Raw genomic sequence first — 26,308 nt, forward strand, 5'->3', positions numbered from 1 at the left:
CTTGTGGGTTCATATCTCTGGAATGTCAGCCCTTTATGCCCTTCTTGCTCGGTTTGGGAAATTAGCCAGACTCAAGGTGGACTCATCGTGTATATTCCCACTCCGTCAGGTAGAACAAGGGCGTGCCGGGATTCATTAGACAAAGGTAGTCTCCCCTGGTGTCTCGAGACTTTTTGATATCTTGGGGTAAAAATATTTATCATACGGACAAAGCCTTAACCTCAATTCTTCCAATCTATGCATTTCTGGTTACGATTGCCCCTTTTGCCTATGGGCAGAGCATCAGTGGCTAAAATCATGGCCCTCCCAAGACTCTTATATTTATTTGTCGCTCTACCAATGATACCGGCCAAATATTTTTTCAGAATTCTTCAAAATCTAGAATCTGAAGTGGTGTGGGGACTGGCATGAAAGTGGGTCTCATTACCAGTTCTTCAATGCCCTTCCCTTGAGGGAGTTCTTGGGGTCCTGGATCTGGAGCTGTACTTCGCAGCAGCACAGTTGCAATGGCCCATGTGCTGGCTAGCTGGAGATAAAACAATTGACAATGATGGTTTGGTCCAGGTTGACCTGTGGGATGTGGATCTCTTGGAATGGCTATTCTCCTCAGATAAACCAAGTAGGGGAATGGGTAAACTCATGCGTATGGCCAAGCTCACGTGGAATTGGTATATTCAACCCAGACGAACACCCAACTACCCCTAGGGAGCCTACCGGCCATGAAGAGACTGCTGTGGGTCCATGATCCCACCCTGTGGAGTGTTGCTGGAATTACCCAATCAGGTGACTTTTTATTCTGATTCTGCCGGAACTCTATGACATTAGGGTGGGCCTCTTCCTTTCCCACACTGTTGTCAAGGCAACGACTGCAGACTTGTGCCCCCCAGGAACAACCGAACCGCTTGTGTAATTAGGTCTGCAATGCTTCCAGACGCATGGGGTTGGCCGACGAGCTGTATCAGTTCTCTGTGCAACACTGCAAGTTTTATTAACCCCAAGCAAACCTAAATGGGATGATTGCCTGGGCCAAAACTAACCCCTAAACAAAGGATCATGGCTCTAGAACAGGTAAAATGAGTTGCACGTAACGCACACTTGAAGTTCACACAATTCAATTATATACATCAAATCTATCTTACACCGCACCGCTTACATAAAATGTTTCCAGGAACATTCGCTGCATGCTCAAGATGTGACCATGTGGACGCCACATTCATCCACATTGCCTAGGAGTACCCTCCATTGCTTTGTATCTGGACTCAGGTATTGGAGCTGATATCAGCGGTCATCGATGTCCAGTTGCCTTTAAATCCGCTCATGTGTTTGCTGGGGATCACAAAATGAACTAAACACAACAAACACTGACTGAAATCAGTAGACCTGGTGACTGTCTTCTACAAATGACTGATCGCTATGAACTGGAAAGCACCTCACCACTCACGATTGAGTTTTGACTTTGAGTAACTCATAAGTGGGCCCTAGCAGAAGCAGATGCCACGATGCATGACCGTAGGTCCTGGGGAGCTGGTGATGTAGTTACAATGTTGGACACATATGTCCTTAAACAGTTCAATACAATCATAGGAGATCATTCTCTTCCTCACACAATAGGTAATTCAGTCATGAAGCCCCAGGGAGGAATGTAACCTCCGCCCACATGTTACGCGAAAAGATGGGCGCTCGGACCTTCCCCCCACTTTCCCCTTTCCACCCACTTGCCCCGTTCCCCCCTATGGGGTGCTCCACTAGCAGGTGCCGCTGGCTATCGGATGGAGTTCCCTGATCCCCTAACCCCATGTAGGCACGGAACGTCCTATAAAGTCATACCACCCAGAGAGTTATTGATCACACTTGGGAACATAATTAATATTATTGCAATGTTAAATTGTTATGTTGAATAATATGTATATTGGCTCATCCTTAAGATATCTGGATACAGCATATTCCCACAGATATGGCACTGAACTCACCCCCCTCAATGTATCTCGACATTCCAAATGTTAACGTATGTCATGCTTCTTAACTGTTATAATCGCTGGAAGATTGCAAAGCCTTTGTTATCACATTATGTATATACACGTATCCAGGATTGTACCTTTGTACATGTGAGACAATCTACAAGTAAATGTCAATAAAGAAATTAAAAAATAATTTAAGGTTACTTGGTTCATCGAGGTCATATTTGAAACACTCCACCTTGCTACCTCTACTTGATCCAGGTCCAAGCTCATATAAGACGCTATGGAGTTGAAGTCGAACTGGCTATACATACAAATCATTAAAAAAATATTACAATTTAGTAGGAACACTGATAACAGTGACTATGCTTTCAATCAGCGACATCTGCCATTCACTAGACGCAGAACCTACTTGGAAGACCTCAACAAGACTTTCAGCAAATTATCAGTGGGTCTTCTCTGGTGAGGTGTGTATGTCTTTGGCTTACCACCCTTCTTCCACTGCCCAGACTAATGTGTAACACTGTACTGCACAGAGGATGTGGTGTAATGATAAACACTCATAGTTAGGGAGAATAAGCTAATTTATACAGCTTAATAATGACTACAAATCATCTACAGCCACATAATGAGAAGGGTTGGTTGATCTGCTGCCACAGTCTGTGAATTCTGTAAGAAATAAAATAATTCGTTGTCACCAATTCAGTGACCACTGACAAGGTGAATTTTTAATCTTTAAAAAAAGACTATGTTGCTTAGTGTATTACATCTCAAAGCGTCAATGCTCCGAGGCAAGATGAGTTTAAAATAAAGTAGTTCTAATTTTTAAAACAGTTCATACTCTTATTAGACAAATCGCTTTAGGTATCATTGCTATTTAATGAAATAGAAATGGAAAATCGTCACTATATAACGATTTATAAAAAAAGATAAACATATGGCTCTTACTGTTCCAATAGGTGCTAACTTATACACCAGATGGAAAAACCACAGCAAAGATGAATTACAAGTAATCCAGCTCTGGTCGAGTGTGTCAGGAAAACAGGGTAAGCAGCCTGCTCTTTCATCCGCCATTATCTTTGCAGGTCGCTAAATTGCCTTTCCTCTGCACTGGTGCTTTATACTGCCCAAAAAGTGAATGCTTGTATTCATTTTTGGCGCTGTGTATCGTCCTGTACCACTAATGTTATTTGGCGCTGTGTATCGTCCTGTACCACTAATGTTATAATAGCAAATTGATGTTTCAGCACGGATGGAAGAGGACCGAACCAAATTTGCATGGAACACACCCAATTGAAGAGTTGTGTCCACAGTCAGCTGGGGAACCTACTGTTAGAACCCCAGTCAGAGGGCCACGGGCAGACAGGAGCTTCTGGGCTCAACAGTGGGGGTTGAGGCCTTTTTTCTCAGGATGTCCCAGGGCCCGACCTACTATGGATTCTGAGCAATTGGGCCATGTAACCCTTTAGCACTTGACTCTCCGTGACAGTGCAAGTTAAGACGTTCAAGGCCTCTCGGGTATGGGAGATAGACACACGGGAGTGAACAGGTGCAAAATTCAAAATACGTTCAGCAGCAGCAGTACATGAGTGTCCTATCAAAAACTTGCTCTTATGTAAAAAGGAGTATTTATATACCAACACAAAGAAAAATACGACATTCAAAAAATGCACCTAGTGCCCTAAGATCAGACATCTAGTGTTTCAATAGGCAGTTCCTGAGTTTCACTCCCTTCTGGCTAGCAGTAGTGGTTTTCTCCCCATTCATAATATGTGACATTCAGTTTAAGCCCCACTAGTAGTCACAGTCGCAGGAGTCCCACTCCAACTCCAATCAAAGCCAAAAGTTGGGGAGGGGATGCGTGGCCAAGATGGAGCCCGTGTAGATGTGTCCTCATGGAGCTCCACCACATGCTGGCTGTAATATAGCATCAGCCGCCTTGCCATGGCCAAGGCAAGCCCCCAGTGGATTCGGAGTGCCTCCTCGTCACAGCAGTGCCGTCTTTCTCTCCCCGACAGAACATGACCGAAGCGGCCAAGAGCAGGCCACTCCAGAGCTACCGTCTCACATGCCAAAAATGGACCCTGCCCTGCAAATGGTTTAGGAGTGACCCTGATAGCGATTGGTATGCCGCCCTTCCTGCTATGCGCTGCCAGGCCCAGGGGGAGCTACCAGTAAGACAGAGTGCGGAATTACCAGCTCTTGAAGGAGAGGTCTACGAATGGTATTGATGCATGGGCTGGGCTCTGTGCAAGGAGTCGAGACCTAAGACCTTTGGCGGGGCCTATCGGGGCTTAGACTACCCTCTTCCTGCAGTGATTTGGCCAGAGACATAGCTTACTCGCCCGCCAGGGGAACACTTGAGGTACAGAGCACGCAGATTGGGACCATATGGACAGGGGATGGCTTCACATTAGATACTGAAGTCCTGAGGCCCTGATAGTAATCAGCGCTTCACCCTCATGTGACATTTCACTACAAGCTTGCACGATCAGTGGTGAAGTACCTGTGTGGGCCCACAGGCTGGGCAGGCTGCTACCCAGCCGTACACAGACTTATAAGAAGCACCTGCGAGACTCTTGCCAATAAGCTCAATACAGGTGACGCCTGCGGCATGAAAGCATAGAAGGCAACAAGTGGCACTACATTAGAGCTTAGAAGATCTCTGTAATACCAGGGGCCCCTGAGACACTGCCAGGCCAGTTGCTACATCTGCTTGCTTGCCGAGCCATCTAGTCGTATGGTGCATTTCTCTGTATAAAAGTCTCATAAGCGAGTAACAACTTGCTTACCAGAGACCTGGAACCTGCAGAACTGGGCAGCCCTCACCAACACTATGAGATAGCACCACTCTAAAAAAAAGACAACCTTAAAAGAAATGCTAAGCAAGCCACCCTGTAAAAAGCCTGAACAGTGCCCGGATACCCCACCTGGTATGCCCTCGCAGGGAGCTGCCAAGATTGCAAAACCTTGGATGCTGAGGAATCGGTAACCTGCACATTACTGGAAAGACCGTCTGGGATCCCGAAAGATGATATTGCTGCTCTTAAGAACATTGCAGCAGATGTCAAAGATCTTAAAAAGGAATTTGGGGACATGGGGCAGATGCTGGACTCCGTGGAGCTGTCAAGTAACTCTTGTGAAGAGGAACTTAACGAATATCAATGGGAGTTGCAAGAATTAAGAGATAGAAAAGACTTACAGTATTGTTTGGAGAATCTTGAAACTAGATCAAGACACTCTAACATTCACATCAAAGGAGTCCTATTGCAGGCAGACTCTGAGAAACTACAGGACTGTGTGGTAAGGCTGTTCCGCCAGGTAGCACCAAAACTGAAGGATAAGGATATTCACTGGAACGTACACACAGAGCAGGCAGGCCTGCCAAGGCCCCCATCACTACACAGGATATTTTGACATGCCTCCATGCCTACAAGCAGAAGGAGATCATCATTGCGGTGGTACATGATCAGCCTACTTTCACCTTTGAAGGTGAAAAGATGTGACTATTCCAGGACTTATCCTCACTTACGTTGCAGAGATGTAGAACACTGCGACTGGCCACGGCATTCTTGTGGGAGAAAGGAGTCAGATACACCCGAGGAGGCGCACTCTATTCTGGGCTTCAAGACATCCTTAGAAGAAAGTCCTCACCTGCCTAAACCGCGCGGATTGCCTACATCTCCCATCCATTCGCAAAGGCAGCCACACTCAGTGAAAAAGTTAAAGGCCAAACCTACTGATGCTGAAAGTCACAAGGAACGAATGACACTGTTGAGCCAACTTCAATGGCAAGAGAGTGCATCTGAGCCTGAAAATGACTGACTCTGGCCATAGCAATGCTCCTCTGAAAACCAAGTACTTGCTCTGTAGAGGAAGATCCACAATCAACATTTTAGCGGCCATGGCTGGACCATTGCCATCCTGAGTTCTTCTGAACCGCAGGCGGCGGAGCTCTAGCCTTTCAAGACACCTGGCCGTGGAGATATCTTCACGCCATGGACCCCATCAAAGTGGATCAATTGGTCACTGGGAGAGGGACTGCCTCAGTTGTGATGTTTGTTCTTATTTTCTCATTGCCCTAGCTCGACAATTCCATCCCAGTTGCATGGATTATCATTAATGTGATCAGACTAGACTGACAGGTGGCAGGACCAGCTTGCTGATCTACATCTGAGCTGCTCTTTAAGTAGGCCTAGCTTGACATTTAACCCAATCCTTTGGTTAAAACACTAAGCCTTAACCTTGAGGCCTTAATGCCCCGGTGAAGAGCATAGAGCTCCTCTCCATGCTCAGGGAATCCAAATGTGATATCTGTCTTGTCCAGGAGACCCACTGCCTTATGAAGGACTGGCATTGTCTGCGCTCTTACTGGTTTGGCCGCCAATACTTTTCATCAGGCCAACAGAAACGTGCAGGGGTGGCAATTCTGTTAGCTACACACTTTCCAGGCTGAGTCCTTTGAACACAGGCAGAGACAGCAGGCAGGCTACTGTCACTCCACATTTCCACACATACTCACACTTTTTCATTTGCCACCATTTATGCACCCAAAAACCATTAAGATAGATGTTCTGGGTCAGGCCCTGGCTTCCCCTGACATTGATGGAGGGGATTTTAATCTAATGCCAGACACTCTGATGGACAGATCAGTTCTGAGAATGGGACAAACAGGGACATTTACTGCAGCTGGCCTTCAGTGGCTAAAGGAAATAGGCCTTGTTGATGTCTGGCAACTATGCCACCCCGGTCAGGGACTACACATTTTACTCAGCAGAACATCAATCAAATACCAGAAAAGATCTCTTCCTCACCTCTCCTCGCCTTACCACTGCAACCACAGACATGGAGATAGGAGCCGCTGCCCTATCTGATCACTCCCCCACACTTAACAATACGCACTCCTCACAATTCACCTCGGACGGGCATTTGGCATCTTAACTCCAAATTGCTAACATATGACTCAACCACGGCTGAAATCAGAAACATAATAAATAACTTTCTTGCAACTAATGATACACCGACCGCTCCCATTGCCTTACTCTGAGAAACACTAAAAACTGTTGTACGAGGCACCTTTATAGTAACTGCAGCTAGGTACAACAGAGAAAGAAAAGACAAGAGGCTCCAACTGGAGGGTCGAGTGAAGGAACCTGTAGAGGCCCATAAACAATCAGGCTCACAACGGGTGTGGCGCCAGCTCATGGCAGCCCTCAAAGAGCTTAAGGCCCAAGATATAGATAAAGCAGAATACACACTGCTGCATACTAAACACAAGTTCTATGCAGGAGGCAACAAGGCGAGCGTATTTTAGCACACAAATTCCAAGCCCATGCACACAAACATAGGACAGCCAAAACTTGAAGGGCCACAGGGAAAAAGAGTCTATCAGGACTCACCAACTGCACTGGAGTTTGAACATTTTTATTCCAAACTGTATACAGCTAAACTACTGACACCGGCGGACGCCGGGGCATACCTGGCTTCAGTACTCCAGGAACCTTTTCCCCCTTATGAGGCCTCTCACCTAGACAGGGATATTCATCCTGACGAAGTGCTTGAGGCTATTGGTCGTTTACAGTCCGGCAAAGCCCCGGGCCAAGACATCTAAACATCTGAATGTTATAAGACATTTGATTCATTACTAGCTTTTTTATTGACTTGCCTCTATAATCCCTTTAGCTTCACCGGAACCTTCACTGACATAATGAAAGATACTATTATTACAGTGATTCCAAAGCGGAGGAAAGACCCAGTGCATTGAGCTTCCTGTTGTCCCATATCTTTACTGAATGTGGACGCCGAAATTTTCACTAGTATATTAGCAGCCTGTCTTGCCCCGTACATACAGGGATTGATCAACTCTGACCAGGCCGGCTTCATTTTGGAAAGAGGCTGCAGTGACAACATCTAGCACCTATGTCACCATATAGACAAAACCCCTCGTGCCTAAACACCGGCATTACTACTTTCGGTGGACGCAGGGAAGACGTTTGACCACGTACACTGGCCCTTTCTCCAATTCGTACCAGCCAAAATTGGTCTTGGTTCCTGGTTTTGGCACTGGGTATGATGCAGCTATACTAACCCTGGGGCCCAGGTTAGGGTGAATGGGGCACTGTCTCAACCTTTTAACATAAAATGCGGCACCAGACAGGGCTGTTCCCCTCTTCTCTTTGCTCTGCATATGGAGCCACTAGCAGAACGCATACGTAGTAATCCCCAAATAGTGGGCATCACCATGGGCAGCGGGTAACATAAATTGGCTATGTATGCCAATGATGTAATGATAGCAGTTACACACCCCTTCGCATCCCTTCCTCCACTGCTGTTAGAACTAGAGATGTTTGGAAAAGACTCAGGCTTTAAGGTCAATTACCAAAAGTCACAGGTGCTATCCTTAATATACCACAGACAGACTACCTCTGCCTCAAGCACCCCTTCCCATGGGCTACTCAAGGAGTTCCCTACTTAGGCTTGCAAATTCATTCTACGTTAGGGAGTACAGCAGCCCGCAACGATGCTGCGCTCCACTCCACAGTTAAAAATAGACTTGCATTCCGGGCGGGATGCTCCTTGTCTTAGCTGGGAAGATTGGCCGTGGTAAAAATGACCCTGTTGCCTAAAATACTTTATGTGATGCAGACACTGCTGCTCCAACTTCCCCGCAAGTATTGAGAAATTGCAACATTTAATTGAGGAACTCATATGGGAGGCTACTTAAGGAGTCCCCTACTTAGGTTTGTAAATTAATTCTACGTTAGGGGTACAGCAGACTGTAACTATTCCACACTCCATTCCACAGCTAGAACAGACTTGCAATCCTGGGCGGGAGGCTCCTTGTCTTGGCTGTGAAGATTGGAAGTGGTAAAAATGACCCTGTTGCCTAAAATACTTTACGTGATGCAGATACTGCCGCTCAAACCTCTCCCCCAAGTACTTGAGAAATTGCAACACTTAATTGAGGACTTCATATGGGAGGCTAAGAGGCCACGTATAGCACGGAAGCAGGCCTATTGGTCTATAGTGAAAAGTGGCCAGGGAATCCCCCATCTAACACATTAATACCAGGCAGCGCAACTATGATACGTGGTGGAGTGGTCTAGAACCCAAACTGAGAAGCACTGGTGCCTTATAGATCAAGCAATAACCAGGATCAATATAGATACCCAGGCTAATTAAACAGCACCGGCCCGTGGGAGTCTATGTCTCCCTGCTTGTTCAAGCCACGGCGGGTACATTGGATAATGTACAATTGATGAAGAACCTTTCCACCCTTTTCTCACCACAAACATCGATTATCGGAAATCATGATTTTCCGTCGACCCTACAGGGTACTTCATTTTCACTGTGGCAGAACGCCAACAGTAAGAGAGTGGAAGACCTATTCGACCAGGCAGGCCTTTTAGACTTTGTGCACATCCAGTCAGAGTACGCCATCCCATCTAGCACTCACTAACAATACCTTGCATTTAGTCATTAGGTCACACAATCATACATTACACCACATGCTAGCCGGCACTTACACTCTTCGGGAGGTGGCTCCTCACCCACTCTAAGGACAAGGGTCTCCTCTCTGATATTTATGCCTTTCTCAATGCTTCAACACCTAATGTCAAATCCTCAGCAAAACGGCGATGGGAACCGGAGTGTGAGCGTCCGTTCACATCAGAAGAGTGAGCAGATATTGTACACCAAGCACATACATCCACCTACTGTGCCCAAAGCTAAAGAAATGTTATTGAAACTCGTATATACTGGGACTACACCCCTGCACGATTAGCTAAATGGAAATCAGACAAAGAGAGTGGTTGCTGGATGCAATGCGGACACCTGGGAACACTGACTCATATCCTTTGGCAGTGTCCCAAACTGCAACAATATTGGTCAGCTGTAATACAGACGTTAGGGAGATGATTGATACTGACATACCCCAGGTACGTACTGCTAGGTCTTCCAATGCCCTAATGCACCCACTACGCTCGCTGTGGGGCTGAGCCATCTCCCTTGTCCTGCACTCAGCGACACAAGTCACACTGGCTAAATGGGGAACTGAAACTATACCAACCAAACTAGACTGGCAACATAAACTCTGGGGTCTATTGGGCATGGAGAAAGTAATGGCAGAGGTGGAAAATAAACTGCCCCAATTTGACAGAACATGGGAGCCATGTCAACGCTTCCTTACTCAGGAATTTAGATAATTCACCTGCCCAAACTATCTACGAGCACTCCATTTACCTTGAATGGAGCAGGATGGGCCTGGAGGAGTGACAGCCACCTAAGGACCTCATACACAATACCCTGATTACACTGTATCTTGTTTATATTCAGAATAGTCGAGTGTACCTCCCCTGTTAAAACGTACGTTTCTATCTCCCCCTTTCCACTGCCTCCTCCCTACCCTCTTCTATATGCTTACGTGCTCTTCTTGTTCTAGCTCACCAACCTATGGATATAGGTGATGGTGAATTATATTGTTGGCTCATACTTGTTGCAAACCAATATAAACAGATTTAATCTTAAAGTCAAATATTCTGCAGGGCTGAAGTGCTATATGGCAGGCAAGTTCACTCTGGGCCCTCTGGTCTTACCTGCTCCAGCAGGACCTTACGACTGGAGTCTCCAATCACACCCCTTTGCAGATGCTGAAGCTGCAGCGGCTGTCTCGTGTAAATACCACACACGTGGCCCTGCAGGGGCAGCAGTCGAGTGTCCTTGAGTTCTTCACACTCAGTCCTGCAGGGGAAGCCCTAGTGTCCTCAATGCTCCTCCAATGCCAGTAAGTTTCCTTGGATCCTTCCCATTGGTTAATATGATGCTCCTGGTGGACAGCCTCAGTCTGGGATTTGGTCCGCACAGGTTACCAGGACAGCATTTTCCTCTTGATGATGATTCCATACTACTTGCCTTTCTCAAGGGTGCCCCCATATGATATATGAGGGCCAACGTCCTTACTCTGCATACCGGCTACGGTTCAATCAGTATAGAAGTAATTTAATTTTCATTATGGCTACACACAAATTTATGTTGGAGGTCTGCTTCCTTTTAAAGTGCCCTCTCCTCTGCCTTGCCCTTCCTCCAGAAAGCAGTCTCTCACAGCAGGGGTGTCTCCAAATGTTATAGTCCCACAACACAGGCCCTGAGAGTGACTGGAGGTTCACACCTGGATGTCAGCCACAGTAAAACGTGTATCAAAACTTTACCTCAGGGCATCAGGCGTACCCTTTAAGCTTCCTTTATTATCACCATCTCCTTCCTGAGATGTGTTGAGGGTCCTTTCCAGTGACCTCTCTCTGAATCAAAGAGCAGCATTTCAAATTTACTATAGAGACTGGCTCTATGTTCTATAAGTTCTATAAGTGTGTCCCACCCAGCTCACAGGAGTACAGCAAGCAACACATTTGTCTGGGGGAATTCTTCTACCTCTTCATGCTCCTTTAGTTAGCCCCGGGTATCCCAAAATTGAACCCAGAATATTCCATGTATTGTACCGTTCAGAGGCACTCCTACACCCAGCACATGCATAGAACCTGTAACCACTGCACAACACTACATCTTCCATGTATTGTGCCATTTACAAGCACACATACATGCACCACATGCATGTAACAGACATGCATAGTACAACACTGCATCTTTCAGGTAGTGCATCATTATCAGGCACACATAAAACCAACAAGTGTTTAAAACACAAACATGCACTGTGCAGCACCACATATCCATTTGATACAGGCCAACCGGGAGTTATGCACGCAGCAGTGGAACCTTAAATGAGTGGGCCTGTAGGCCTCACTCCAATGACACACTTCTAGTGATCACTATGCAGAATTCTTCCACCACTGTGCTTGTGCTGCTTAACTCCTGGCAAAGGCAGCAGCCTTTCACCACCACTTTGGCATCCCTAACTGTCAAAGCAAACTGCAATCCGGGACACAGGCCTATGTCATGGAGCACACGCATGATCTGTGTTTGCCCAGGACAACAACATTCAGCACCAGGGATCCAGACATCATTACAATTGGGGCACTCAGGGCATGGGTTCATGCCCATGACCATGTGAGAGACTTTTGTGTCCCAACAATTGCATGGAACAGCTATGCAGAGCTTCCATAATGGACATATTCAACCAGCTTGCAGTAGGTTTTTGTGTAATCTAGGAGTCTTGGATTCATCTACTTCTTCCACCTCTTATATATGTTGTATGAGACACTTGTGCATACCCTGTGCCTGAAGCCTTACTCACCAATAGGTCAAGGATCACCAAATGCTTGAGTCCTAAAAGTATGCCTATGCAAGAGAGTTCTTAATTATTTTAAAAGAAGAACTACATTAAGGGGGTCATTCTGACCCTGGCGGTAAAATCCGCCAGGGCCAACGACCACGGGAGCACTGCCAACAGGCTGGCGGTGCTCCCTTGGGCATTCTGACCGCGGCGGTACAGCCGCGGTCAGAAACGGAAAACCGGCGGTGTACCGCCGGTTTTCCGCTGCCCTGGGGAATCCTCCATGGCGGCGCAGCTTGCTGCGCCGCCATGGGGATTCCGACCCCCATACCGCCATCCTGTTCCTGGTGGTTTTGGCCGCCAGGCACAGGATGGCGGTATGGGGTGTTGTGGGGCCCCTGGGGGCCCCTGCAGTTCCCATGCCTACGGCATGGGCACTGCAGGGGCCACCGTAACAGGGCCCCACCAAGATTTTCAGTGTCCATGCAGACACTGAAAATCGCGACGGGTGCAACTGCACCCGTCGCACCCCTTCCACTCCGCCGGCTCCATTCGGAGCCGGCATCCTCATGGAAGGGTGTTTCCCGCTGGGCTGGCGGGCGGCCTTCTGGCGGTCGCCCGCCAGCCCAGCGGGAAACCCAGAATACCCGCGGCGGTCTTTTGACCGCGCAGTGGTATTCTGGCGGTTCCAGCCAGGCCGGCGGCTTCCGCCGCCGGCCGGGGTCAGAATGACCCCCTAAATATCTTATTTGCATACAGATTGTGTTCAGCACAAGTTCAAATAGCTCACTGCATGGATTGTGAAGTTTTCTTTAATGGAGAAGTTATGCAAAATCATCAGAAGGACGTTTGGATAATTGATAAATCTTGTTTATAGAGCTAAGCTGATGAAGGCTTGTTGAGTCCTGATCGGCACAGAACGACTCACCCTTTTCCATCAGCTGGTTGAAGAGTAAGGTGTTGGAAAAGAAGAAGAGATAAGCAAACATCTGTGAGGTGATCTCAGGGTGGACTTCATACTGGTGGAGAAGGTCCAGCGTGGCTTGATAAATCAGCACGACTCGCCGAACTTCATCAGGCACCTGAGCAGATAACCTCCAGGCCTCGCTCGGCAATGGGCTGCCCTCGAGGAAAGCCGGCAACGACACATACAAGGCCTGAAAGACAACACAGAGTTCATTACTGACCCATATCATATAAAAAATATCATATATATCTATATCTATCTATCTATCTATCTATCTATAAATATATATGTATATAGAGCCAGCCGAAGGAGACACTCAAAATATTTTCACCACCAGGAAGACGTAGTATTGATGTACCTACCCAGCACTTTACAATTCCTGACATACGACCCATTTTTAACCGTTAGAAGAAGCATTCATACATATTTTCCCCTATTCTTTTTCCCGAAAGCTCTTAGTGCAATAAGCGTAAGAGCTTTCCACAGTTGCAGATTTATTTTTCACTCAGCATCACCTTTAAAGATGGAGAGCTACCAAACCACACTTATGGAAATCATGTTCGATACCTGCCCAAAGCTGGCGCAAGATGTAAAAGATGTGCCTCAAAAATGTTTCCATATTGGAATCAGCGAAAGAGTATTGCAAATGAGACAAACCCGTCACAGGGTAGTTTGGAGAATGGAGTATCTCAGTTACAAATATTTTTTTTAAATGGGGACAAACAATTTGGTTTAAACTACATTTTTTCAAATATATTGACAAAAAACACTCGATTTTACAGGCAGTTTTAAATCACACTCATCCAATATTCCAGTACTTCTTGGGCTGGCACAGTACCAAGGAACATTTTCACTCAGAAGAGGAAAAGCATGCATGCGCCTATGGGACGATGGTGGATTGTTGTTTTTGTGCTGCTTTTAAGGCTATGTGGGCTATGTAGCTCTCTGGCATCACAACCCTTAAAGTAGTACGCCGCCGCGCCCAGCGTCCCTGTGTTTTTTCACCTAACACATTCGGCCAGTCCAGGTTTAGACTCGCACAAGTTATATGAATACCTCATGTATTTGTGTCACGTTGAATTCTTACGCAAACTTTAATATTTCTTTCAAGTTTCTCAAAGGTATTTCAATGAATCACATGACTAACATACCAAGAGACAGTGGAGACTGTGTAAGGAATTGCAGGTGTACCCCCATTATATCAGTGGTTCTTAACCTGTGGTCTGTGAACCGCTGGCGGCCCGTGAAGCCTATTAAGAGAGTCGCAACTGCTTAGAAAATCAAATAATAGTTACAGATTAATGAAATGTGTATAAATAAAGAAGCAAATGTAAAACTGACAATTTTCAAACGTTCTGTATATGTGAAGACATTTAAATTTGGAGTCCAAAAATTAAGTTAGTATCCTTAGACTGATTTGTGGGAGCAGTGTAAGTGCATCCAATAGAAAGAAAAAGCTCCAACCTTCTCATTAAAATATTAAAATATTTTGCTTCCTTATATATTTGTTTGTAATTAAATAACATTTGTAATCATTTGTGTATTTGTTTAATGGTTGTTTGTTTCTTTATTTTTTGTGAATAGCTTTGAAGTTGAAATCATCGAACATGCTTAGTGTGGTGTTCCCGGCTTCCAATAATGACTCAGTCAGGGCCCCCGGATTCCAGTAATGATTCAGTAGGGACCCGTGGGTTCCACATTAAGTGGGGGTCCACAGAAGTCAGAAGGTTAAGAACCACTGCATTAAATCATAATTTATGTCCACAATTATGGAGTAACTCTAGAACTGTGAAAAACATTAAACATATCTGAAAAATGAATTGCGCCAAGAGGGGTGTAGTTCATTATTTAAACCTGGGTGAATGAATTAATTTGCAGGGGTCCGTCAAGCCAAATCTTTTGGAGATACAAGATGAGACACAGGTGTGATGTGAGAAATTGTTAGCAGTACAGTTTTTGAGTAAGAGAGGTATGCAAGCATTATGCTTCAGAAAAGGAGATTAGTGATTGCAGCATGGCAATATGATACATCATGTCTTCGTTAGTGGTGCTGTTAAAAAACAAGCTCTGTTTTGACAGAAAAACCGTTATGAAATCAGGCCATTGAAATAGTGGCCTGTGTCTACGCAAATCACCGCGCAATTGGATTGTAGCTAGTTATCTATTTCAAAGTGGCTTTTCAGTTTACATTCCTCTCGTGTTCCATTACAGATGTATGTTGAACGTGGCCCACTACCTCTTGAGAAATATAACATGAGCTGTTGAAACATTGTGATTGGCAAAGCCAAAAATACAAAATAATTGCTGAAGCATCATAAACTTTGTTGACAAATGCCAAAACACATCTAATTTCTTTGAAAACTGGAAACCAAAATTAAGCAAAATTGTCACTATCATAAACACCAAATAAATGTTTGTGAGCTTCAATCTAAGCATTGTTCCCAAATTGCTTTAAGTATGCAGATCATCACGTTTCTGGGTGTCAGAAACATGGTGGTCAGATCAGTGGAGTCCAGATCGTAGCGACTTCGCACTTTCAAACAATACAAGGTACACCAGTGGCTTCTAAGTCACATATGGCATATAGGATCCATCTGTGCCTTAACCGCCCCAACTAGGTGACAGCGACGATTAGCTCCTTTCACAATGAATGAACATAAAGCTCTCAAAATAGCTTCTTTTAGCAAGAACTATGTTGGAGTTCAGCAAACCATTTAATTAGTTTACACTGAAAACCAATTTCCATCATTTTTAGATTAACTGGATTTGGAATTGGAAAGCCTTAACCTAAGGTTTCACATGGACCTTGCACAGTCTGTACCCTCAAAGCTAAGTGCAAGCATTTTTCCAGCAATCAAACTGACATTAAGCAAATTTTACTACAGGTAGAGGCAACGTCATTATGATGATGGCGCTATAGGTGGTCTCGTATCGTCTTGTCCTAGAACAACACCTACTTAAGTTTGGAGAAGCTCATGATAACTTCCTACATCACTCTCATTCATACAAGAGTTAGTATCTGCTATCCTGTGTCTGCACAATTCCAACAAGCACAATATGGCACATGAAATGGTGCCTGTTTCGCACACATAGAATTCTCCAAAACTCAATCTGCCTCGTCCAATTGTCTCTGTGTGGTGTCTTGTAACCAGAAGTCCTCTCAACCACGGTACACATGGTTTCATCAAAGAACAGTACAGGCCTTTTAATCCTGTATTTTCCGTGTTGTACAATACCATAAATTGCAACTCTTCATTCGTAACCATTTCCTTCTGCTCCTCAGCTCCACACAGGACTTAGTTCGACCACATCAATGGTGTATTTGCGTTACGCCTGATGGAGCATCTGCTGCTGCTTAGAATTTCCGATTTAAAATAAGGCTATGCGGTCACAAAGTTTTCATAACCACAGCACAGTTGGTGAATACACTGCATTACATTATACTTTTTACTGCCTGCTTATATTGTCCAGCCTAAAGTTGTATTTTTTCAGCTAAGTTTACCACAAACCACAAACGCAAATATAGTAGAACACAGCAATGTTCTCCAACTACATAACAGTAGTCCAGGAATAGGGTCCAGAAATAGACCGGCCTAGACTGAAAGACAGAAGAGGTCACTTCCCTAGAAAAGAAGTGGCAAGGCAAAAGCCAAGTAAGACACATGACACATGTCTCCCCGTGTGCGGAGTTCCCGGCCTGTTGCTGATAATCCTGGTTTCCAATAAGCCAGGTTATAAAGTGCCATCAAGTTCAGCTATTTTAGTAACTACAGTTTAGGAGTTTTTATTTTGTCTTTCCTACTAGACGTATGAGCCTACCAGCCCCAGAAGTGTTACTGGGTATAAATGTAAGGCCTGGCTAAAGGTTTAAGTTGTGTGACAACTTCACAGACTCCAGCAGTCTATGCAAAACGTGTCTTTTTGGAGATGAGCTGTTTCCAATGCTGGCCTTTGTCTAACCTCATGTGCTTTATAAACTGCAGTTTTCGTTTGCTTCTACTTATGCAAAAAGTCTGAGATAGCTGAAAACACTGGCATGTAGAAGGAAAGCAGGGGGTTGGAAACATGAGGTCTAATTCACAATGGTTTTGCTCACCTAGGGGGATATTTATTAAACGTTCATACAACACAGCGCAGTGAGCAACAGGAGATATGAGGCTCTTCAGCGTTCCACCTGCATCGGCGCACATGAGGCTGCCTAGAGACAATGCATGTACCGTTGCACCGTGGTGCAAGAATGTCTGCATTACAAGCGGATTGTATTTGTGCTGAAAGGCATACCTTAATGCACTAAAACAATCCTAACTGGCCATTTCCTCTTTCTATGAATGATGCAGTTTAAACTCCCTCGCTCGCATTCCATCTTGCTATTCTTAAGGATGATAAGGAACTATGCCTCGTGAAGAATGATGAGGCGGGATTTGTGCAAATCCCTGCAACTAGTCTTATACTGTGGCAGATTGGTACATACAGAATAGTGTAAAGAATTGGCCCTGTTGCATCGCAGTATGGAGGAGATATAGGGGCATATTTAAGTAAAGTGGCGCAGCACGTAGTGCAGCACCACTTTCCTAGCGCCCCACTACCGCCAGCATGTGTGCGCCGTATCAAAGATATGGCGCACCGTGGTGCAGGGTAGGGTAGGGGGTGATGGCATAATTTTTATTGACCCTAATGATGTACTCTGCAATAGTAGTGCCAAAATATTGGCGCTGCTCCTGCAGCGTACATAGGGGCCCATTATAAATAACGCTCTGAGCAGGTGTTAAAAGTGCTGTAAATAATGACCCAAGAAATTCTGTTAGATTTCCTTGCGCCATTTTTTCGGCCCTCCTAATGGGAGAACACCCCCTTTGCATACATTATGCCTGGCGCAAGCATGATATAGCGCAAAAGGTTACAAAGTGGTGAAATGCATGCATTGCACCACTTTGTAAATATGGCACGAGGATTTTGGCCTCATTGGGCCACTTTAGCGTAAAAAAAATGATGCTAAGTGGCGCAAGGGGCTTATAAATATGTCCCATAGCCTACTGGCCAGAGCAGCCTACTTTGGGACTAGGGAACCAGCAGGCATATTTACTAAAAGTTCATGCAGCAAAGGCAGCAACACAGTTGCTGTGCTGTGTTGTATGAAACGAGAGAGCAGAACAGCTCAGATATCATACTAATATATGACGCTCTTCAGCTCTTTTCCCTGCACTGCTGCACTTAATGCCGCCCAACACAGGGACCCTTGCAATTGTGTGCAAGTATACCTGCATTGTGTACAGGATTGTTTTTGTGCAGAAGAGGATACCTTCCTGCACAAATACAATCTTAAACGTCAATTTTCTCTTGATATGGGCGATGCAGTATGCATCACCTATAAAAATGACAAATTCCATGGGTGGATGCAAGGCCATTCTCCACCTATAAAACCCCATACCCTACGAAATGTAATGCAATTCAGTGCAAGGTACTGCGTGCATTATATTATTTAACAAAGTCGCGCAAGGCGATGCAAATCTCCCCTTGCTTGGTTTTATTAATCTTTCTTACGTCTGCCTTGTGTCATCTTCTGCAATGCAAGGACAACGCAAAAGCTTAGTAAATCGGGGCCCAGGTTGAAGTCCGACTACGTCTCAACGTCTCTGATCGTTGTCATAATATTTAATCTCTCTGTACCTATAAAAAAATGAACCTGGCTTTGCGTAATGTCATCTGGTGCTAATGTAAAGTGCTCTAATACTCTTGGGCCAAGATCGGGATATAAAAACACTGCAGAAAAAAAGGCGAGGTGCAAAACTAGTGGAGCGGGATATTCCAGCCAATGAGAAATCTCTCACCTGATAGCACGAGCCTGAGATATGAGGAAGCACCTATAGAAAGAGAAGGAACAAATATAAAGGGCCAAGGGGCCAGGTCTGACGTGGAAACTGAAAGGCTCTTTCTAGCGAAAGAACACTTCACAGTAGATGTCTGTGATTTGAACAGAAGTATGTGGAAAACGAGTGCGCCCGTTTAATGGCCAAAGATGTCCACACCCTGCAGCAGACACAGGCCCACTCTCCTTTAAGCACACTGCCAGCTCTGTTGAACCGCTCGATCCGGCCTGTTTAGAGAGGAAAAACGTTTAACCTGCGCCAACGTGTCCTAGACGCCCCTCAGCCGGAAGTGCGCAGCCATTTGCCATGAATAGTTTCATTATTTATGATGACAGCAGTTTACTGTGCAGTAAATTCCTGACAATCCCCAAAACCACCGCAGAACTTCCAGCCTCCCCGTGGCGGTCCCCTCAGTGAAACCCTGGGCACCGCATGGAATTGACTCGTCTCGGGGCCTGGGGGGGTCTGGCGAGAGTTTTTCCACAGACTACACTGCCATCAGCATAACTATGCGGTGTAATGTAGCCAGCGCTGGCCGGCTTTAAGGCGGTGCGACCGGTGCGGCTGCACCGGGTGCTAACCTGGTTTGGGGTGTTAACCTCAGTTGGTGCGCTGTGTTTAGCAATAACTTACGAAACTTGCGATTTTAAAGCACCTGCTGAAAAGTTGCGTGTGCCTCCATCCTTCACGAAGCAATTAGAATGGCATGATAACTCTTGTGATTAATGTTCTTCCTAGGGAGAGAGATTGGCGTTTTGTCCAGTGGGAGTTTTGACTCGCCATAAAGTAGCAAAGAGGGTTAATATGCCTGCTGCAAAGAACGAACTAGGTTTTATGTGGATAGCTGAGTGGCTTGGTAAAGCCATTCTTTACAAGCGCTTTAAAACAAATGCATGTGAGAGAGAGGCTATGGGGAGAGGAGGGGCACTTTTGCCTAGTGGTAGAGAGGGAATTGAAGGGTGTGGTCATGAGGTGGGGGCGCCAAAAAAGACTGCTGCATTGGGCACCACCAGCATTAAAGCCGGCCCTGTAGCCTAACACTGGGAATGAAGGGGACATTTACTAACTTTTGGTTCAACGCCATGCTGCACAGTGGTTAATATGTAAATTAATTTGTGTCCAAAGTTGTCCCAGAAGCCCGCTATCTAAGGTGGGATACCGAATACCTAGGTTGCATAAGTAGTCGTGATTCGACCTCATGCCATCTTACACCAGACTCTCGCTTACTCACTTTTGAGCTTCTTCCCTGTTTCTCCCTTTGTCAGTCTTCACCTTCCTCCTTCTTTCTCCCTCTTGCATTTTTATGTGTCTAGCTCTGGATCAAAGTTAGTTGAGTAAAAATAAGCGCTGGTCCCCAAAAATGAGTGATGGTGGGCCCCACCTGCAATCTAGAGCTCGAATTAAACACTGGTGCTGAAACCAAAAAGTTATTCGCGCCCCTGGCACTGGCACACTTTAGGCTGACATAGCAACTGCACACAACCTTCGACCATTATACAAGGGTGAAGGCTTTCGGTCAAGCATCAGTATTGTAATTGCATTGTAAGGGTACGCTTCCAGTACAAAATACTATGCACTGACTTAAGTTTAACACTTTTCTTACTCTGTATGTTTGCTGTACAAGTGTGGCACACATCCAGAGTTGGAAAAGCCTGGAGACTTAATAAACTCGTTGCATTTTTTGCATTTTTGCACCTACGTCGAAGAGACATAGGGGCATATTGATTAGCCCCTTGCGCCCCCCGAGCGTCACTTTTTGTGACGCTCCCATGGCCCATACTATAAATCATACCTATGAGGCCACGCAAAGCCTCTTTACGTGGCTTTGAATTGGCTCATAGATATGGAGTCAGACAAGGCAGCACAAATCGTTGTGTTGCCTTACTCTGCACTCAGGAGGCGTTCCATGGGGTTGCAGTGGGTGTTCCCTTGCAACACCCATGGATTTTGACGCTTCTCCAGATTTACAAAACCATGAAAAATGGAAAACCTTATGCCTCCCAAGGTGAGGCATATCGATGAGAAATAACTTTATTTCTCCTCGGTTTTTCCTCTTTCCATGTGTGCTGCATTGTGGCGCACACACAGAAAGAGGATAAGGTCTCTCAGGATTGTTTTTGTGCAGGAAGATGCCCCAGGGCAGGGCAGCAAGGTTACTTACTACGCTGCCCTATGCCAAATCCCAGTTAATGAGGGCCATAATTTTTCAGTACAAACATATTTACAAAGGTCGATACACAGGGATTTGCATCAAAACTAGTGGGTGGCTGAATGTGATTGCCCGTCTATCACCCAAGGATTACTCCCTTGAAGCAAAGTAGCTCATGCACTATATTCATTATACTTAGGCAACTTTCAAACTCAGGTCATGATTTGCATTGGAGAATAAATCCCAACACAACGCTATGCACTGGCATCACTTTTGTGATGCAAATCCGGTACAAAATGTTAATACATTTTCCCTAATTCTAGTCTAACACTAGCAACAGAATGCAGATCTGTACAGTGGTTACATGTTTCTTCTAGATTTTTGAGGGCATACATTCTAGCCTCCCACAGTATAACGCTAGGAGTATGAAAGTGAGCTCGTATGGGGAGAGTCCGCTCACACCTCCAATGTGTGCATGTAACCATATAATATGAGTAAATATCCACTCAGGTAACAATTTCTATGGTGCTCAGCAGGCAGAAAGAGCAGACACTCCCATGCTCACCAGGTTGAAAATAAAGTTTTTGTAATGTTGTTCGAACATGTTGCTAGCACACCATTCTATAAATAATATGCCTCTCAATAGTCCTTGATTTAGTTCTTCTATGTTTCTGGTCGGTACAGTTGCACCTGAAGAAACCGTATTTTGACAAATAATAGTTTCTTACCTATAACTCCAGTTCTCTCGCAGCGGAATTTCCATTATACTCCTAAGCACAGAATAGTCCCACCCACGTGCGGGGACCCCGAAGCACATTTTCACAGTACATCTTCTTAAATGCAGTTGCTCGCCTTTCTTCGGGAAGGCCTGCAGAGCCACTTAAGAAAGAAACATATTATGTAGCGTATAGGAAGAGGCTAAAATGGCCCAATTGTTGTGGCTCAGAGATTATTCATGTATATAATTTCATGATGTTTTTTGTAAAACAGCATAAATGTCTTTCACAAACCCTTTTTGTGGTAGAGTAGAGAGATGAAGTAAGGCAGTGCAGCGTAGCCCCATAGGCTGCCATTATATGAGTTAAAATAGAGGCTGCGCCTTTAAGAACCTAGACACCACCAGTATCCCATCCTGCTGAGCAGGTGACAGTTGCTTCAGTTCTTTTTGAGGAGATGAAATACAAGTATACTGGTACGTCAGTCCAATCCACCGGGGAGAAGGGAGGGTTGCTTATGACATAATGGAAATTCCCCTACGAGAGAACTGGAGTTACAGGTAAGAAACTATTCCCTCTCTCGTAAGGGATTTCCATTTATAGTCATAAGCACTGAATAGAGTAGCAAGCCCATCCTCACTTGAGGCGGTGGAGAGGACAGAGTGTGTAATTTCAAGCAAACAGATTCCTAAGGAATGCTCGCCCTACTTGAGCCTCTGCTCTGGCATAAGAATCCAGGCAGTAATTCTTGGTAAATGTATGTACAGAGCTCCAGGTTGCTGCTTTACAAATATCTGGGATAGGGATATTTCTCAATAAAGCAGGTGTAGCCGCTTTACCCCGAGTGGAGTGTGCTTTTGGTTTTGCTGATAGTGTCTTGTTCACTTTTAGACAGCACAATAGGATGCAGGAAACTAGTCCATCGGGAGACTGACTGTTTAGAAGTGGCCAAGCCCGTACAGACTGGACCATAGTTAACAAACAGTTGGTTCGACCTGCGGATGTCATGTGTTCTGTCTAGGTAGAATTTCAGAAATCTCCTTACATCAAGGGAATGGAGAGATCTTTCCACTAGAGTAGAGGGGCTCTGAAAGAAAAGTGGAAAATATATGGCCTGGTTAATGTGAAAGTCCGAAATAACCTTAGGAAGAAATTTCGGGTGAGTTTTCATAACCACTTTGCTAAAATGGAAGACTGTGTATGGTCTGTGAGAACAAAGCGCTTGGAGCTCGTTAACCCTGTGATCTGATGTTATTGCTACAAGGAAAGCTGTCTTTCAAGAGAGATGTTGCAAGGAGGCTTTGTGAATAGGCTCAAATGGATCCTGCATAAGGTTAAGCCCCCAGGGAGATGAAGGAAGACTAATGGGAGGTAAAACCTTTCAGTTGGTCTTCCCAGTTGCCTGTCAGTTGGTCCCACTGGTCCTCAAGACATTCCTGCAGAGGTCGCATGTGGACACCAGCATTTGGTGCAATGAAGATGCAAGATGCATTCGAGCCGAGGAGAGCGGATATTGTTCTCACTGTCAGAAGGCAAGGTGTCATGAGAGAGTGAAATTTCCGAAGGATCGATAAACGTCTTTCCTCTGAAGGAAACACTCTTTCCTGTGTTGTATCAATAGTAGCTCCCAGGTGGTGTAAGGTTTGAACTGGGGCAGAAGTTGACTTGCTGAGGTTGACCCGGATGCCTAGTCTTTGGAGGAGACTGAAAGTCCAGTTGTAGTGAAGCTGAACTTCTTGAGACGTTGATGTCTTGATCAGCCAGTTGCCCAGGTAGGGGTCGACAAACATTTTGTGCTTCCTCAGATGGGCAGCCACCACTGCCATGCACTTTGAGAATGTCCTGGGTGCTGACTTCAGACCAAATGGAAGGACTCTGTACTGGTAGTGCTGGTAGTGGTCTTGTCCCACTACAAACCTCAAGAACTTGCAATACTTTCTGGCATCAGAATATTAAAGTATGCATCTTGAAGGTCGATGGAACAGAGCCAATCCCTTTGGTGTAATTAGGTGTAAATTTGATAGGAAGTCAGCATCTGGAACTTTTCTCGCCGAATCCACCTGTTGGCTGATTTGAGGTTGAGAATGGGTCTGAATTCGTTCCTGTCTTTTTTTTTCACTAGGAAGTACCTGGAATAAATTCCTGTCTCTCGGTGGTGAGGAACATGTTCCACCGCTTGTTGCTGTACAGAATGTTAACTTCCAACTGTAACAGCTGGAGTTGAAAGCTGGACGGCTTCAGAGAGATGGATGGCGGAGGACTGGTGAACCTGAGATAACCCATGCACACTTTGTTATTTCAGCTGCGGCACTGATAATTTGGTTGGAGACAAGTAATCCTCAATGAGAATTTCTTGGAAATCTTCTTGCTTGTTTTGTGGGCGATGGTCTCTAAAATGTCCCATAAAGCACTGTCATATCTGCCTAGAAGGGATGCAGCACTATTCGACCCACTGAGTCAATCCTCTGACTTTCTTTATCAGGAGGGACCATGGAAGAGGGAGTAGTGGCATGATGTTTTTTGGCTGCCACTACCATGTCTGAGTCTGGTGATGGGTCTGTTCGTATAAAAGCAGGATCCTGTTCCAGAGGGAGGTATTTTTTTTGAAGCCTGTATGATGCTGGCTTGACAGAGGCTGGTGTTAAGAATAAGTCTTGAGCCTTTTCTAATAGGCCTGGTACTAACGGCCTCAACGCAGACTTATGTTGTAGGGTCTCAAACATTCTGAAGTCAACGATGTTGGAGTCAACATTGGTATGTTAAGTTTTGCAGCTCCTCTCACCAAGACCTCCTGAATGGTGGTGATTCCATCCACCGGTGATGTACGGTGTGGTGGGTTGAAGTCTGTGATCTGGAACGAGTTGTGGACCCCTGTGGCACTACTGGGGTTGAAGGAGGAGGAGGCGGTGGCAGAGGCAGCGATTGAGATGGCGGAGGAGCAGAAGACGGCACAAGCAAAGAAGAGACAGGAGCAGCACATGAAGGGGGTATGTTCTCAAATACTCCAATTCTGGTGAAGTATATATGTGCAGCCTCTTCTTTCTTGCTTCCTGTAGTCTTGAGGAGGTTGTGAAGCTCCTCAAAGTCGACCATTCTCTATGTCTCGACCGGCTTGTCGGTAGAGGGCTGTACCTCTCCTTGATATCGATGTCCTACCCCTCTACATGGACCTATGTAGTTTCTCTGCCGTTTTCTGGTTTGGAACACGCACCAGAAACAGATAAAAGAGCCCTGCTAGAAGTCCCTGCTTTGCACCTGTAGCCTTCTCCATTCTTCTGTTCCATGGAGGCGAATTTTCTCTCTGTCCTTCAAGATGCCTCTTGAAAAGGTCCTGCAATGTTGACGTGAAGCAGGAATATGGGTGTCAGGGAGACATAGAATGCACACCTCGTGAGGATCTGTCTTCGCCTTTTTCCTCCCACAGGATGGACATTTATCAAAGAGAAGGCATTTTCAGTGTAAAAACCTCTAAGGTCTGTCAGAAAAAGCTTGGTAAAGACCAAGGACTTCGAGTAAAATAGTTGTCACCCAAATTCAGTAGAGAATTTTGAGGGAAAAAGCCAAATTTTGGTCAAGTTCAGTGCTCCAAGGTCCTGTCAGCAGGAGCCGGAAAAAAGAACTGAAGCAACTGTACCTGCTCAGCATGATGGGATACTGGTGGTCTCTAGGTTCTTAAAGGCACAGCCTCTATTTTAACTTATACAAAGGCAGCCTATTGGGCTACACTGACCTGCCTTGCTTCATCTCTCTACTCCTTTAAAAAAGGGGTTTGTGAAAAACTTTTATGCTGTTTTACAAAGCACATCATGAAATTATATACATATGTAATCTCCTGACCCCTTTTTACATTTCAAGATGAACAATTGGGCCATTGTAGCCTCTTCCTATAGGCTGCATAGAATGTTTCTTTCTTAAGTGACTCTGCAGGCCTGCCTGAAGAAAGGCGAACAACTGCATATACGAAGATGTAACATGAAAAAGTGCTCCACCGTCCCCGCACGGTGGCGGGACTATTCAGTGCTTTGACTATAAATGGAAATCCTCTACAAGAGAATTAGGTGTTATCCTTTGACTTTTTCATGGCTTGGGAAAGCATTTACAGATAATATAGTTCAGACTAATATTAATGCAGTGTTCCGTCATTATGCAACTCTTCCACCAAAATGCAGGAGAACCCAAACATATTTTCTTGAACTTTTTGTTAAAAGGTACTGTGAATTAGCACCAGCATATATAGTTTTGATTTGAAAAGGCTTCCTGGAAGGTCAAAGTTACCTTATGTTCCAATATGTTATTCTGGCAGGTGAGACTTTGATACAAAAATATTGCTTGATCTTAACACAAATGAAAAAAATTACTAAGAATTAGAGGTTACCCCAGTCCCTGCATTTCTACATAGATGCACATACTTCAATGGTTCACCAAT

The 26,308-nt window shown here is 45.2% G+C and overlaps 1 protein-coding gene across 2 annotated transcripts in view; it reads right to left on the reverse strand.

The window, feature by feature from the left end:
- Positions 1 to 26,308, reverse strand: part of RADIL (Rap associating with DIL domain) — a 427,719-nt gene that overhangs the window by 74,991 nt on the left and 326,420 nt on the right. For both annotated transcript variants that reach the window (XM_069209977.1, XM_069209976.1), the window contains one exon: positions 13,112 to 13,340. In XM_069209977.1, the coding sequence (XP_069066078.1) occupies positions 13,112 to 13,340 (229 nt within the window). The remainder of the gene's footprint in view (positions 1 to 13,111; positions 13,341 to 26,308) is intronic.

This window comes from Pleurodeles waltl, chromosome 10, assembly GCF_031143425.1.
Source record: "Pleurodeles waltl isolate 20211129_DDA chromosome 10, aPleWal1.hap1.20221129, whole genome shotgun sequence".
NCBI classification, from domain to species: domain Eukaryota; kingdom Metazoa; phylum Chordata; class Amphibia; order Caudata; family Salamandridae; genus Pleurodeles; species Pleurodeles waltl.